Here is a 16558-nt window from a genome sequence, read left to right as displayed (position 1 = left end):
TGTGTCTTTCTAGTTTTGGGTTTGGTATTGGTTTAGTCAAAAGCCTTTTTATATCAAAATGGATACTAACAAACCAGATAAGTGAAGGTAAAAAGTCAGACTTTAACGTCTAAGACATCTAAGGCTTTGCAAAGTGATTTTCTTCTATGAATTGAAGCATTTTTATCACTTCAGACATTTTTTATATTGGTTCAAATACGAGAATTGCTGCTACACCATAGCAACTTATCACTTTCTCTTTTCAGTTATGTATGTGTATATATATATTTTTTCCCTGTATGTTTATCTCACATTGTAATTGTTTTCTTGACAGAAGAAAAATTTGAGATGGTTATTTTAAGTGGAATATCCTATTCCAATTTAGGGATAGAATTTGATTTTGTTGTTTTGGTTTTTTGTTTCTTAAGTAGTTAGAAATTTAATATAAAATTCAAAAAGCGGGTTATGGAGAATGATGGCATCGATAACTTTGTATTAATATAATCTTCCTGCCTAATGACTAACACCTTAAAACGTAGTGAGGAGATGCCATGAAAACATTTGGATAAAATCTGAAAAAAATAATTAACTGTCATTTTTAAGAAAGTATTCAGTGCTTTGACACGATGTACATTAAATATTTGAGTATTGTCAAGAGTTTTCTGATTTGGTCTGAGTTTAATGACCAAAAAGCCTTCGTCACTGTCTAATTGCTTGATGAAGAGTATGTGACTTGCCTTATGTCAGCAGTGTGTTAGTAGAATGCCACATAGTTACCGTTTCGTAAATGATGTCCTCTGAAATTTTAGACAGCAGTATGATTTAAATGGTCGTTAGAATTAAAAAACAGTGTCTTCATTTCATAGGGTATTTTGGTTTAATTTCATTACAATAACACGGCACAATAATGTACAAATGAAAGTGCCTCATTGATTTCAAAATTAAAGCAAAAAACAAAATCCTTTTGCTTTATAGATAAAAAGCCCTTTCTGTATTCCCTTACTTTACTTCTCAATGTACATATCTAAAAACAAACATTTAATTTCCCACACCAGAGGAGTAAAGTTTCAACATGTTTTAAAAGATTATTATGTTAGTGTCCATGGTGAATATCTTAAATCTCAAGTGTAACACATTGTGATACTTAAAACATTTACTATCCCTTTTGTGTATTTCGATATGATTTCATTGGGCATAGGCTCTTAGAACGAGAGAGAGGGAGCATGAGTGGGGGAAGGGGCGGAGGGGAAGAATCTCAAGCAGACTCCCTGCTGAGTGAGGAGCCTGATGTGGGGCTTGATCTCACGACCCTGAGATCATGACTTGAGCGGAAATCAAGAGTCTGACGCTTAACCAACTGAGCCACCCAGGCGCCCTGGGCATTGCCTCTTTGAATCTGATTGCATTTGTGTTTTCACATTCTTTAGTGCAATTTGGTTACCTTGTGAAGATACGCTTTTTAAAGATCTTCCCTAAGCTATGTGAACAGAAAGAAAAGAAAAGTGGAGCTTTACCGTTGATCAGTTGAAATGTCAGTTATGTGATATAGGGTGACTGTATGTTCCTGGTATGCTTAAAACAGTCCTGGTTTAGGTCTCTTCTCCAGAGACATGATTAGGAATGCTACCTTTTCACTCTCAGAAGTATTCAGTTTGGAATGCTAATTTAGTTGGTCACTCTATGCATGTGGGGCCCTTTCTTCTTATAAACGTTTAAGGACCCAATCTGTGTTTATATATTTCATTTTTATTACTGCCTAAATAGAATTTTTAATTGAGTTAACATTTTTAATTTAAAATGTTTTCCCCTAAGATCTGAAATTGTTTTGTAGGCTCCCTTTTTTTTTTTTTGAGCCACTTAAAAATCTACATAGTAGGGGGCGCCTGGGTGGCTCAGTCAGTTAAGCATCGCATCTGCCTTCGGCTCAGGTCATGATCTCAGGGTCCTGGGGTCGAGTCCTGCATCGGGCTTCCTGCTCCTCAGGAAGCCTCTGCCTGCCACTCGCCCCTGCTTGTGCTCACACTCTCTCAAGTAAATAAAATCTAAAACAAAACAAAACAAAACAAAAATGTAGACTGAGCTTGCATTTGTCATAATCCTCCATTTCAGAAATCATACCACTCTATGGAATGTCAAGCTACATTACCCGGGAAGACCAGTACAGCAAGCCTCCACACAAAAAACTGAAAGACCGCCAGATTGACCGCCAGAACCGCCTCAACAGTCCCCCATCTTCTATCTACAAAAGCAACTGCACACCCGTGTACAACGGCTACGGGAAGGGCCACAGTGCTGGAGGAGGTGGAGGCAGTGGAGGAGGCGGCGGGGGCGGGCCAGGGAGTAAGAAAACAGAGCGGCGAGCAAGGAGCAGTCCGAAGTCGAATGATTCAGATTTGCAAGGTAATGTGCAGAGGTGGTTGCCATAACAAGTGAGCCATGGAGCCGGACATCCTAAAGGAAACGTCTTGTACATAACAGTGTTATTTCATGGCAATTGGTCTTTCTACTAGGAATGACTGGTTAGACCCTCTGATCATTTTCTGAGTAAGAGCAGAATATCGTATCCTCTTTTTGATTAATAGTTTATGGCAGAAATATCTTTGGGTCACAGGTGCCATGTGACGCTTTACATAAGCTCGGTAACAAGGATCCCAGCGGGTTTTCACATTAGCCCACTTCCTGTTGTTTCACTCCAAATAGACAGGCAGGGAGGAGATCCGAAGTAAAACAGTCTTTCTAAGAAGCATAGGACTTGTTTAACTCTGAAAATAATTATACCTCAGGAAACCAGATGTAATTACTTGGTTCTGTAGTGAAATTTATCATTGTGGAATAGGAATATATTTCTGCTTAGTTTTAGGTATCAGTTCTTGCTTAATGCCACCTTTGCATTCTGAATAAAGTATTCGTTGCCTAAGAATGAGACAGAAGAAATAAGGTCACCGCACATGAAACATCAGCTCCAAAGGGCATGTGTTTTTTTGTTAGATGAGTCTTATGGCTATAGATTGGTTAATTTGGGGGAAGAATGTTATATGTGCTTTAAATCAAGCTTTTAGCCGAGATTTAGAAACCACCTATTTTGATGCCACGGGAGTTAAAAACAGGCTTTTGATATAGACGTATAGAGAAGTCTGACTTAATTGAAGCAGAATAAGGTAACATTTTGAAAAGCTAGGTGAGTTTACAAATATAAATATATTATAAAGACATGAGTGACTAGAAAAGAAAGGATAAGAAGTGATTATAGCACTCGTTAAATATACTCCATTTTATCAGACCTCATCCGGATAGGAACAGGGCCTGTGTGTGTGTGTGTGTGTGTGTGTGTGTGTGTGTGTGTGTGTGTGTGTGTGTGTGTGTGTGTGTGTGTGAGAATGTGTTTGTGAATGACAGAGATGGAGGTTGTTTATGTTTGATTGTGTCAGGAAGACTGGACTCTTTTTGGGGCTGAGGAAACCGAGGTAGAACCAGCCATTGGCATCATTTCCCCCCATTTTATTTATGAGTGAATTGTAACATTAAAAAGAGGAATAGTAAGATGCAGTAAAAAGTGACCAGTAATTTCTCTGAGTAAAATGTGTTACAGATTCTTTTAATTTTGTTCTTTATTCTTTTCTATATTTTTCCAGGTTTTACGCAGTTATGCATTATTCTTATCAAACAAAGCATAAACAGGTATATAGAAGAGACCCAAAGTTTAAGAGGCCTTTAAGTATCTATTTATTTGAGAGAGAGAGAGAACAAGAGCAGGGGGAGGGGCAGAGGGAGGAGCAGACTCCCTGCTGAGCAGGGAGCCCGATGCGGGGCCCAATCCCAGGACCCTGAGATCGTGACCTGATCCGAAGGCAGACGCTTAACTGCTTAACTGACTGAGCCACCCAGGCGCCCCTAAGTAGTCTTTTAGGTATACTGCTATTTTTGCCATATAAAGTAATTTTTAGTCAACTGATAATACAAACTCTTTAAGTTTAAAATTAAATTACTAGCAATGTTAGACTTTTTAACCATGGGCATAAGAGGGAATTCACACAAAAAATTAGAAATAAGTTTTTCTAAGGAGAATTTTAGTTTATAAAAAAAGAGAAAAGGAATGTAGCAGTCTTCAGAGAGCTTAATGAGGTTTGAACTACCTTGATTATTTGATTCATTCTCTAAAAATTTTTGCCCTGTCTTGTACCAACAAAGATTTCAGACAGATGACATAGATATATATAATAGAGTCAGAATAAATTTGAATTAAGATCTAAGGGGCAAAGAGATAAAGGAAGGAAAATAAGATGAATCAGAGTTAAAGTTAATAAAACTAAGGTAATTATGGATTAAGTATGGCAAAAATAAGTACCTTTATCTGTGCAGTTATTTTATATCACATGTCTAAATGTATAAGCTGCTCTATTTTTTAATATACTCACAGCTGTAAGAGGATATGGATTTGCACTGAAATCGATACTGAAATGTTTGCTAACATCTATATATTTACAAACATTTTGGCCTCTTATGTAATGAATGAGAGTATAATTGTTTTGAGCACCTTAAGCTCTTTGCTATTGTGTTAAAACATGATGATGATGATAGTAACAGTGAGATCACTTTCATTATGCTCTTACAGGAGTGTGTGTTTTGCAGTGAAAAATTAGAAAAAATTTCATCTCAGCTTTAGTCTGAACTTGGTCTATTGCTCCTTTTCTCATTGCATTATTTACCTCCTCAAAACCACTCAAAGTGCAACTCTCCACGTGGTTTAGCCACGAAATAAAGAATCAGAGTATTATGTTTTCTGCCTCATTTCAGTAAGGATCTGAGAGGTTTACATGTTGGATTTTAAAACTAAGTATTCATTTTCCCAAAGGAATTAAAAACTTAGGTCCTGACAAAAACCTACACCCAAGTGTTTATAGCAGCAGTATTCATAATTGCCAAAACTTGGAAGCAGCCTAGATGTTCTCTAGTAAGTAAACAAACTGTGCTTTATGCAGACAATGGAATATTACCCAAATTCTGCTAAAGTATAAAAAGAGATAAAACCACCTTAAGTGCATGTTACTGAATGAAACATGCCAATCTGAAATGACCACATTCCAAGGAGATAAAAGACCTGTATTCTGAAAACTAAGACATTGATGAAAGGATTTGAAGAGGACACAAACAAATGGAAAGATACTCCATGCTCATAGATTGGAAGAATTAATATTGTAAAAATGTCCATACTCTCCAAAGCAATCTACAGATTCAGTGCAATCCCTATTAAAATGCCAATAACATTTTTCACAGAAACTAGAACAAATGATCCTAACATTTGTGTGGAACCACAAAAGACCTATGAATAGCCAGAGCAGTCTTGAGAAAGAACAAAAGCTGAATGTATCACCATCCCAGATTTCAAGATACGCTACAATGCTATAGCAATCAAAACAGTCTGGTACTGGCAGGAAAACAGATACATAGATCAGTAAAACAGAATAGTGCAGAAATAAACCCGTGGTTATATGGTCAATTAATCTATGACAAAGAAGGCGAGAATATACAATGAGGAAAAGACAGTCTTTTTTATAAATGGCGCTGGGCAAACTGGATAGCTACATGCAAAAGAATGAAGCTGGACCACTTTTTTACACCCTATACGAAAATAAACTCAAAATGGATTAAAGACCTAAATGTGTGACCCGAAATCATAACACTCTTAAAAGAAGACATAGGCGATCATCTGTTGGACATGGGCCTTAGCAGCATATTTATGGGTATGTCTCCTCAGGCAAGAGAAACAAAAACAAAAATGAGCGATTGGGACTACACAGAAACAAAAAGCTTTTGCAAACAGAACAAAATGAAAAGGCAGTTTACTGAATAGGAGAAGACATTTGCAAATGATACATCCGATAAAGGTTAATATCCAAAATATATAAAGAACTTCTACAACTCAACACCAAAAAAAACAATCCAATGAAAACATGGGCAGAGGACCTGAATGGACATTTTTCCAAAGAAGACATACAGGCACATGAAAAGATGCTCATCATTACTAATCATCAGGGAAATAAAGATCAAAACCATGAGACGTCACCTCATACCCGTAAGAATGACTAGTATCAAAAGACAAGAAATAACAAGTGTAGGTGAGCATGTAGAGAAAAGGGAGCCCTCATGCACTGTGGGTGGGACTGTAACTGGGTGCAGCCACTGTGGAAAACAGTATGGAGGTTCCTCAAAAAATTAAAAGTAGACCATCTGATCCAGTGATTTCACTATGGGTTATTTACCCAAAGAAAAACACCAATTCAAAAAGATATGTACCCCTATATTTATTGCAGTATTATTTACATTAGCCAAGATATGGAAGCAACCCACATATCCATTGATTGACGTGTGGGTAGAGAAATAGAGAAGAGTGATATATGTATATAAAATGGAATATTATTCAGCCATAAAAAGGAATGAGAGCTTGCCACTTGCAACAACATGGATGGACCTAGAGAGGGCATTATGCTGAGTGAAATAAGACAGAGAAAGACAAATACCATATGATTTCACTTGTATGTGGAATCTAAAAACAAAAAGTAGATACAGAGAACCAACTGGTGGTTGCCAGAGGGGAGGTGAGTAGGGGGATGGGCAAAATAGGTGGGTTAGGAGGTGCAAGCTTCCAGTTGTAAATATTTTAAAAGAAAAAAACCCCAAGTGAATCAGATATTGTTTAAACATATAAGAAAATATGAAAGAATAAGCAGATGAATCAGTGTACAAACAGGAATAGAATTGAATAAAATATAGTAGATCAAATGAAATAAACTAATATTCTGGATTCAGAAACAAAAAACCCAAAATAAATTCCTAAACCTCATTTTCAGATCTACTAAATGAGACTCTCTTCACCTGATCTGGCTTCATGGATGGATGGATGCTTGCTTGCTTGCTTGTTTTATCAGTCCTCCACTGGGAATGATGTCAGCCAAGATAAAGAACTACTATCCTAAAATTAAGGATGGTAATAATAGGTGTGGTTCACTAAGTTGTGCACAATAGGAGACAGGAACTTTTAATTCACCGTTTTTACCTCCTAGAACTATTTCTGGCATATAGTAGGTACACAGCAAATATTTGTGGAATGAATCCTGTGTTCTTCATTTGTTTTCTAGAACAGGTCTTCCATTTGAACCAGGTAGCTGTTGCACTGTTTCCTCTTCCTAGGAATAATTCTGTACCCCTAACGGTACTGCTCTGCAGCCAACCCCTCCTTTCATTTACTGTCACCTTCAGGAAAACAGCTTAGGCAGGACAGAGTCCCACGGTACCCTCAGAGGAATGTCGGCTTCATGTTTCTTTGTACTACCTGGAGTTAATGGTGTGTTGTAGGCATGGAATGGTTGGGGCTTTGTTAGAAGGCATACTTGGCTTAGAATTGATCTGGCTTTGTCACTTGCTAGCTATTTGCTTTTAGTATTCCCTGAATCTCTGTATCGTCTGTAAAATAGGTATTTTAATTCTCTTTATTAAATATTAAAAGTAGCCTAGTTCATTTCTTAACACCTCAGGGTAACGGTTACCCTTGTTACTTGAATATTTTTGCTCTCTCCCTCCTGTCGTCTTAGGATCACCTTTCATCCAGGATGTCCCCTTCTCTAAACCCTTATCTCTCTACCCTCCTCTGCAGTGACCCTCCTCCTTCCTTCCAGCCCTCCTCCTGCAGCTCCTGCCCTGTAAGCCAGAAGTGTCTTCCTTCTGCTCAGACCACCTTACACTTTGACAGCTACACCCTGCATTCCCGGACATGTGTATACTTTGCTAAATGATCACGACACTCAGTTTCATCGCTGTCTGTCACCACACAAAGTGACCAAAAATTTTTTCTTTTGATGACAACTTTTGAGATTCACTTCCTTAGCAACTTTAAGATTTGCAATACATTATTCTTGACTGTAGTCAGTGTGCCGCACACTGCCTCCCTGTGACTTCACTCGTTCTGTAACTGGAGGTCTGTTCTTCTTGATCCCCTTCACCTGTTTCCCCCATCAGCTAATCCCCTTCCTCTCTGGCAACCACCAGGCTTTTCTCTGTATCTGTTTGGTTTTATTTGTTCATTTGTTTGGGGTTTTTAGATTCCACATGTAAGTAAAATCATACAGTATTTATTTATCTTTCTCTGTCTGACTTATTTCAGTTAGCATAGTACCCTCTAGGGACATCCATGTTGTTGCAGATGGCAAGATTTCCTTCTTTTTTATGGCTGAGTAATATTCCTGTGTGTGTGTGTGTGTGTGTGTGTGTGCGTGCGCGCACATCATTTATTTTCAGTGCATCTGTCAGTGAACACTTGGGTTGATTCCATATCATGGCTACTATAAATAATGGTGCAATGAACAGAGAGCTGCATGTATCTTTTCAAATTAGTGTTTTTGTTTTCTTTGGATGAATACTCCATAGTGAGGAATTGCTGAATCATATGGTCTGGAAAAATTTGTTCTCATCTGCAGAATATTGCCCAATGGATGGGTCTCGAGACTGTTCTGTGGCCAAGACCCAGTTAAAAGTTCATCTTGGAGACTAAAGAACTTGTGTGTGTCACTGAGTGAGAGGGAAGTTTCATTCCTTCCCTTTTATCCTCAATAAGAACCAAAGCATATGACATTAAGGAAGTTACCCAGCAGTTACAGGTTGGAAACTGAAATCCCGCAATTTTCAATCTGAGTTGTAGTTCCATTATCATACATCCTCAGAAAGGAGAAAAGGGTTACCTACTAGTGCTGTTTTGGAAAGGATTATGTGAATCCAGAGTGAAAAATAATAACTTTGATGAGGATCCAGTCTGATAATAGGAAAAAGACCTAAGCAATCCCTTTAATTATGGGTATGTGTGTCTGTGCCTGTATCTGGGATGGGACAGGGAGAGAGAGAGAGAGAGAGAGAGAGAGAGAGAACGTCAAACATGCTAACTCAAAATCTCCACTTTATGTGTAGAGGTATGTTGTGTGTACAGTTGATCCTGCTGACCTTTACCTCATCTGCAGGTTTATCCCAGCAGTGAGGATGTCTTTCTCACTCATTACTTGTACATTTTAAAACTTGAGTGGAATTGTTAGATACAGTAGTATATGTTTTGGATTGTGTGATACACAAGTCATTTCACTAGGCTCAGTTTTCCTTCAGTAAGATGAACAGGTGAATTAGGGTCAGTGATTTTCAAAATCTTATCCATGAGTAGGTCCTCCTTTTTCAAACACTTTTGTATAGATCCCAATTAAATACAGATCCTTATTTCCCATACCACCATCCTAAGTGTTCATGTGTGCACGCGCGCGCACACACACACGCACGCGCACACACACACACACACACACACACACACACACACTCTGAAATCAGATAAAGTTGGTACTGCTATGGTTGGAGCGGGGAACCTAAGTACTTGATAGCATCCACAAGACTTTCCCAGAGGTGAGGCCCTCATCTAGACCCCGGCTCCTTGGTCTGAGACCCGCAGCTTCACCACTATGTAGGGGCTTGTGAGATTCATGTACGCTCATGATCTGCCCCAGCCCTAAACAACAGCCTGTGGAGCGTGGGGCCCAGCAATGTGTGTTTTTCTAGGCTCTCCTGGTGGGGGGTAAGCAAGTAATGCTTGAGAGCCTCTGGTCCTTTGAGTGCCAAGCAATTTTTTTTTTTGATTTCTTTAATTAACACAAAATGTATTATTTGTTTCAGGGGTACAGGTCTGTGATTCATCAGTCTTACACAATTCACAGCGCTCACCATAGCACATACCCTCCCCAGTGTCCATCAGCCAGCCACCCCATCCCTCCCACCGCCCTCCTCTCCAGCAACCCTCAGTTTGTTTCCTGAGATTAAGGGTCTCTTATGGTTTTGTCTCCCTCTCTGGTTTCATCTTGTTTCATTTTTCCCTTCCCTTCCCCTACGATCCTCTGTCTTGTTTCTCAAATTCCTCGTATCAGTGAGGTCATATGATACTTGTCTTTCTCTGAATGACTTATTTCACTTAGCATAGTACCCTCTAGTTCCATCCACATTGTTGCAAATGGCAAGATTTCATTCCTTTTGATGGCTGCATAATATTCCATTGTATTTATACACCACATCTTCTTTATCCATTCATCTGTTGATGGACATCTTGGCTCTTTCCATAGTTTGGCTATTGTGGACATTGCTGCTATAAACATTGGGGTGCATGTGCCCCGTCGGATCACTACATTTGTATCTTTGGGATAAATACCCAGTAGTGCAATTGCTGGGTCGTAGGGTAGCTCTATTTTCAACTTTTTGAGGAATCTCCATACTGTTTTCCGGAGTGGCTGCACCAGCTTGCATTCCCATCAACAGTGTAGGAGGGTTCCCCTTTCTCCCCATCATTGCCTGTTGTTTCCTGACTTGTTAATTTTAGCCTTTCTGATGGGTGTAAGGTGGTATCTCATTGAAGGTTTTGATTTGGATTTCCCTGCTGCCAACTGATGTTGAGCACTTTTTTATATATCTGTTGGCCATTTGGAGGTCTCCTTTGCAGAAGTGTCTGTTCATGTCTTCTGATCCCATTTCTTGATTGGATTATTTGTTCTTTGGGTGTTGAGTTTGATAAGTTCTTTATAGATTTTGGATACTAGCCCTTTATCTGATATGTCATTTGCAAATATCTTCTCCCATTCTATCGGTTGTCTTTTGGTTTTGTTGACTGTTTCCTTTGCTGTCCAAGCAATTTTTAACTGAGTTCTTAATGGACATCTTATATAATACCCAGTGCACGTGATGTAGTGAGCACTGGGTATTATATAAGATTGATGCATCACTGACCTCTACCTCTGAAAGTACTAATACGTTATATGTTAATGAATTGAATTTAAATTGAAAAAATACAATAAAATAGAGGGACCCTGGGAGGCATTCAGTTAAAACAGTGGATTTAAGTTAAGGCATATTCCTTTTGTAGTATATGGTATAACGAGAAGCATGTAGTGTTGATGGAAGAATTCCAGTTGTGTCACTAACATATAGGTAGTAGCTGATGTGGAGGCCTCTAGAACTTTCAGTCCCATGTGGGAAGGAATTGGGACAAAACGGTGAGAATTCCAAATATAGAAGAAAACGAGGATACAGCATACTTTTGGCATTTGACCTTTGACCTTTGGGATTGTTGACAATCCAAAGATTAAGTTATACTTTAGATGAAATTCCACCGCATAGAGTCATAATTTCTGATTGTAACATTGGAAGCTGGTGACAAAAGCGTTATTCTTGTGCTTTTCTCCTTCAGAGATCACAAATTGCCTTCTGGCCTGAGTAGTTTCCCTTATTATCACGTTTTTGTGTTCTAATTCCTTCTCAGCTGGTCCTCCCCGACATTTTTTTCTCTTTTATATTTTGCTATCACTGCTCAGGAACCAGAATCTGACTCCAATGTCTGTTTACCCAAACTTAGCTTAAAAGCTCATTCATTCTTGCAGATAAGAATTACAGTAGTAAGTCGGGGATGGTGTTTTCCTTTAGAGGTCTGAGATTGTGAACATTTGGGAGGCCTTGTAGTTTTCTCCTCTTGCTGGATGGCATGGGCTCCGGGAGGGGGTGGCTGCATCCACCTGGGCCGGGCCTGGGACAGTGGTCCCCTTTGTTTGGAAGGAGGAACTGAATGTTAATAAGGTCTGGAATGTTGGTAGTCAAGGCAGATTTTCTTCTGGAATCTTCTGGTCTTGGCTCCCTATAAGAGATAACCCTGGTGCTTTTCTGGGCTTGCACACTTTGCAAATGGCCTATGGCTTCTTTCACTTGCACGCTCTTCCATCTCCTGAGCACATATCCTCCTAGGCTTGCTTGAACAGGGTGTCTGGGAAGAGAGTCTGGTTGAGGCGGGGCTATGGGGTTTCTCCTTGCTCCTGCACCGTGCACTTTCCGCACTGCACTTGAAAATGTGCAGCTTCTAGATGGATTCCCATCAATGCGCCATCTCTCAAGTCTGTCGCTGCAGATAAATCCTGTGTGTTTTCACTTGTCTGCAGCTGTGGATGAATCCTAAGCATGGCAAAAATATCCAGAAAACATGAAAAAAATTAAAAGTGAGCTCAGGTCAGTGGAATTCACCCATCTTTCTGCCAAGTACAGTCTGAAAGTGAAAATAGTCCAAACAAGGCCAAATAACTTCATTTTTTTTTTGTTTTTTTTTTTTTAAAGGACGATATGTGGACCCCTGGCTCAAAATGCCAACAGACATTCTTTCTAGCAGGAAACTGGGCAATTAACACCCTCTTTTCCATTTCAGAGGTGGGCTGCCAGATCCATTCTTGGGTTTTGGAGGTCCCTGAGTGATGCTGGTGGAGATCTGAGCAGACTTCCTGCAACAGCTCCCTACCCATGGGATGGCAAAGGAGACAAGCCTGGGGATAGAAGGCTGTTTTCAGAAGGAATGTGCTGTTTGTTGACATGTGCTTTCTGACCTGGACATTATCCTCTGAAGGCCTGAGCTGGAGAAACCCAACTACGAATAACTCTCTTTTCTGTTAAGAGTCCAGTATGCTGATTTTTTTTTTCCCTTCCAGAGGCCTGCGTGTGGCTCCACAAGGCGGAAACTAGGGTGGCCCAAGTTCTTGCTCATGTGTAGGTGTGTCTTTATCAAGGCCCATCACTTATCTCTCTGCCTTTTGCCCCTCTTCTTCCCCCCCGCTCGCATTGTTCTTGCAGTCTGGAATGTTTTAAAGATGTTAACGATGTGATTCTTAGGACAGACAGGATGAGACATATTTGTCATGTCAGTTGAAGGAATCCTAACCCATGAAATCATACTTGAAGTTTCACATTTTTCCCTTAACATATAAAAAGACAGATAACATGTGAAAGCATTCTTTGAGTTTTCTTTTTGAAATGAATGTTCACCCGAAGACTGAGGGCGGAATTTTGATTAGTTTTACCATATGTAGTAATTAACTGCGCGCACCCATATTATTTTCTCTGCCTTTTTGCTTTCTTGGGAACTGGTCCTAGCGGCACTTAGATGACATCAGAACCCGTGTTGGTAAAATACATAGCATTCCAAAGAACCCTTTTAAACAGCAGGTATAAGTGATGACATGGTTTGTTTCTGGTACATATGTAACCTTCAATTTTATTGAATTGAAACTTTTAGATGCTATTCTCTAATTTAGCTAAGTTGAATTCTGAATTTTCCTGGGTCAGAGGTCATCATCACCCATGTGCCTGACTTAGAAGCAGAATGACTTATTAGCTGGGACCCTGCAGTTCTTGGTTTTGTCCCAAGCCTGCCACTAGAGAGCTGTGTGCCTTTGGGCCAGATAGTTCATCTCTCAAAGCTTCCGTTTCTTCATGTGTGTATAAAATGGGGGTAATTAATAGCACTTAGTCAGAGACTGTTGTGAGCTCTCCATTACAGTTTCAGACGCTACGTGCTTTAAGAATGTTACAGAGCATGGGTGAAGAAAGACCATGACATGTTTCTGCTTATGAGAACTGCCTCCTGTGGGTCATGTTAGCAGAACCCCAGCAGCCTGGGAGCATGCCCCTCAGAGTGCCGACGGGCGAGGCATCCTGCAGTCGGTGTCAGTGCTGAGTAAAGACTTGAGATACGAGAGGATTCTGTGGAGCATCCAGGCCCCCCAAAATTCTCTTCGCTATGGCTACCCATAAACAACCTGAAGAATCCCGAGCCAGAATGAAATTCAGCCCTCTCTCCTTGTCTTTCCTCTGCCTCCTCTGGGCGGGATTCCTTTCTGAGATTGAGGAGGAGAGCGTGCCGGGTCCGCTTGATTCCCTGTCTGAACCTGCTCAGCTGACTGACTGCTTTAGATTGTTTGGCTGGTGTTGGGACGAAGAGGGAAACAGGCTGGCTGGCGATGCTTTGGGCAAACAACAGCTTGCTTGTATTTCCTTTGCCAGCACTGAGACTGCTTGCTGTAGGCCAGTTAGTTAACCCAAGTGGATAAGCTAACTGGGAAACCTAACTAGGAAATCTTTCACAATTTTTCCTTACACCTCAGAGGTTGTACCACCATCACTTCCACCTCCCGTTGCTCATATCCTGGTGGGCATACGTTGTGTCGTTGCTACCTCCAGAAGGCACAGAGATATGAATAGAAAAGATGGTCGTGGGGTAGGGGAACAGAGGACAGCCTCACGGAGGCTGGCCACCACCTGGGGTGTGGAGCCGGAAACCATTTCTGTTAGTACTCCATTGAAATAGTCTCACCATTTGTGATGGAATTTGGGCAACTTCCCAGCTGTTATGTCAGCATTGGTCATGTCACTGGATCTCCTTCTATGGAATGGTCCCCTGGGATCCCTCCCTATAACTGCTACATGAAGAGGCAGGGTTTTGTAGGCTCAGTGCGTTATAATGTGACAGTTGTCGTCAGAAAAGGTCATCTTTTCTGCCATGACCAGCCTTGGCTTTTAGTTCAGTTTACATTGTCAGACACACCACACACCACAAACACCCCACATTGTCTCAGACTGTATTACCCTCTTCCAGCTTGGGGTGCTTTAATAAGACCTTGAAGTCCTATTTAAAGAAATGAGTGGAGAACGCAAGTCTGAAATAGGACTGGTCCAAGGGAAACAATAGTGATGCCAGCTTAGTGCTTGTGATTTAGGATTTACACAATAAACTGTAAATGTCTCTGCAGTTGATTATAAAATTTCCTCTCCCCCCCACCGAATTTGCATTCCAAAAAAAACTCCTCCCCCCACCCCACCTCCAAGATCTTAACTCCTTTCCAGCTGCATCAGAAGAATGGGGCATTCCATGTAGGTGTTCTGCTCAGAAAAGGGCAGGAAAGACCAGGTAATAGTGGTGGGGATGATTTGTTCCAGGCACAAAAGGGAATTGTGGTGGTTTAGGGAGACTGTGGAAAATCAGGAGGCAGAGAGGAAAGAGAAGGGCCTCCAGGGAGTGAGGCAGTGAAATAAAGGAAGTTGTAGAAGTAGGAGAACAAGGCGAATAAAAGGAGCAAACACAGTAGACAGGGACGATTAGATGGAATGTGCAATAACATTCATTTGAGACGCAGAAAATCAGAGGGGATTCATGGTTCCATTTCTGCACCTTCCATTTCTCTTCACCGGGTGAACATTTTCCAGCGGAGTAGGGTGGAGAGGGGAGAACCTCCTTGCTCCATTGTGGTCTTTGAGCCTTTCTATTGGCGGTCCACTTTGAACACATTTCCATGTGAATAAAACTCTCTTCCTATCTGGGCTTTCCTCACACTTGGGCCTTCCTCCTGTGCTGGATTAGAGCATTTCCTGCCAGGGTACCTGGATCTGATAAGCAAAATAAAAATTCAGTCTTTTGTGTAGAAGTTTGAAAGGAGTTAGCAGCACATTATATTGAGGGAGTAGGTTTTTGAATAGTGACCTGTAGTTCAAGTGATGTTTTAAGAGTTTTGATGTGCTTAAAAACTGGAGTTCTCTTTTTTGGTTTTAGCTTAAAAACTAACAAGGAAAGGGTTTATCCTTACCCTCGGGTCAGTGTGCTTTTGTTAAAAGTAGCCAGCTTTCACTGAAGATGGTGTGATTACTTTCAGGTCCTGTTACAATAAAATGCAGTTGTGTTTTTTTCTGAATAAAGTTCTCTCTTTCTTACCTTTAGATATATTAAGAAAGAGTGTGGATGGCATTTCTATTAAATGACCAAATTTTGCTTTCTAGACTTAACTAGAATTACCCCATGAAAGCAACATGAGGAAGTAAGAGGGAAGAGCTAGGTCTACCAACAGTTGTTTTTTGTTTTTTTGTTTTTTTTTTAAATTTTCACAAGTGCATTTATTACTGCTAGTTTTACTTCACACAGTGAACTTACATTGACCTCTTTTCCCCTGTTATTTGAAAAGACACATAATGATTCTATGGTACAGGAAGATCCTTCAAACCAAGAGGGATGGAGAAATTGCCATATTTTGGTTCACCGAGTTCCTCAAAACTATTTAAGTATTTTGCCAAACACATTAAAAAAAATATTTAGTCTTTCACAAAGATTTATATTTTGGTGGAATGTTGCTCCAAGGAATTCCATAAGATATCAGCATCTCTTGAAAACTGGCTAAAAATCATGTCAAATTAAATCAAAAATGGTTATTAGTGCCTTAACTCTTCAGCTATCAAGTTTTTTTTAAACATACTGATACCATTAATATTATTTACTTTTCACAGTATCATTTATGAAAAGATGGCTCCAATTTGATTGCAGTTTTCATGAAACTACGTTTTCATTTCCTTGAAGGTTTCCGCGTCCATGAAGTATTACTCTACGTTGATTCCTCTGGATTTAGTGGATTCAACAGCCTCCAGAAGATAATGTGTGAGGGCAAAGCTGTCTCTATTAAGTATTAGTGTTTTACAAAGGAAGGTTCTATTTTAGGTGGTAAAGAGACATGCATTGTAGAATCAGTAAGCTTTCCTGCTGATTTGCATGAGTCTGCAGTGTATAAGCCTGTTTGCTGCATCATTTCTTCTGAACCATTCAAAGGCCAGTTGGTTCGCCTGCTTTGTTCCTGCTATACATTGTTGGAATGCGAGATACTCACAGTCCTCTTTTATACACTAGCCTCTCTACATAAGCTTTCAGAACTTTGGTTTT

The 16558-nt window shown here is 40.1% G+C and overlaps 1 protein-coding gene across 9 annotated transcripts in view; it reads left to right on the top strand.

Annotated features, from left to right (window-relative positions):
• The window catches only part of FNDC3B (fibronectin type III domain containing 3B), a 343320-nt gene that overhangs the window by 203664 nt on the left and 123098 nt on the right, over positions 1–16558 (top strand). For all 9 annotated transcript variants that reach the window (XM_073897214.1, XM_073897217.1, XM_073897186.1 and 6 more), the window contains one exon: positions 2089–2379. In XM_073897214.1, the coding sequence (XP_073753315.1) occupies positions 2089–2379 (291 nt within the window). The remainder of the gene's footprint in view (positions 1–2088; positions 2380–16558) is intronic.

This window comes from Callorhinus ursinus, unplaced genomic scaffold (genome assembly GCF_003265705.2).
Source record: "Callorhinus ursinus isolate GAN/ISIS: 27379988/994484 unplaced genomic scaffold, GSC_fseal_2.0 scaffold1, whole genome shotgun sequence".
NCBI classification, from domain to species: Eukaryota; Metazoa; Chordata; class Mammalia; order Carnivora; family Otariidae; genus Callorhinus; species Callorhinus ursinus.
Note: the sequence above shows the minus strand (reverse complement) of the source record. Positions and strands in the feature narration are given on the sequence as shown.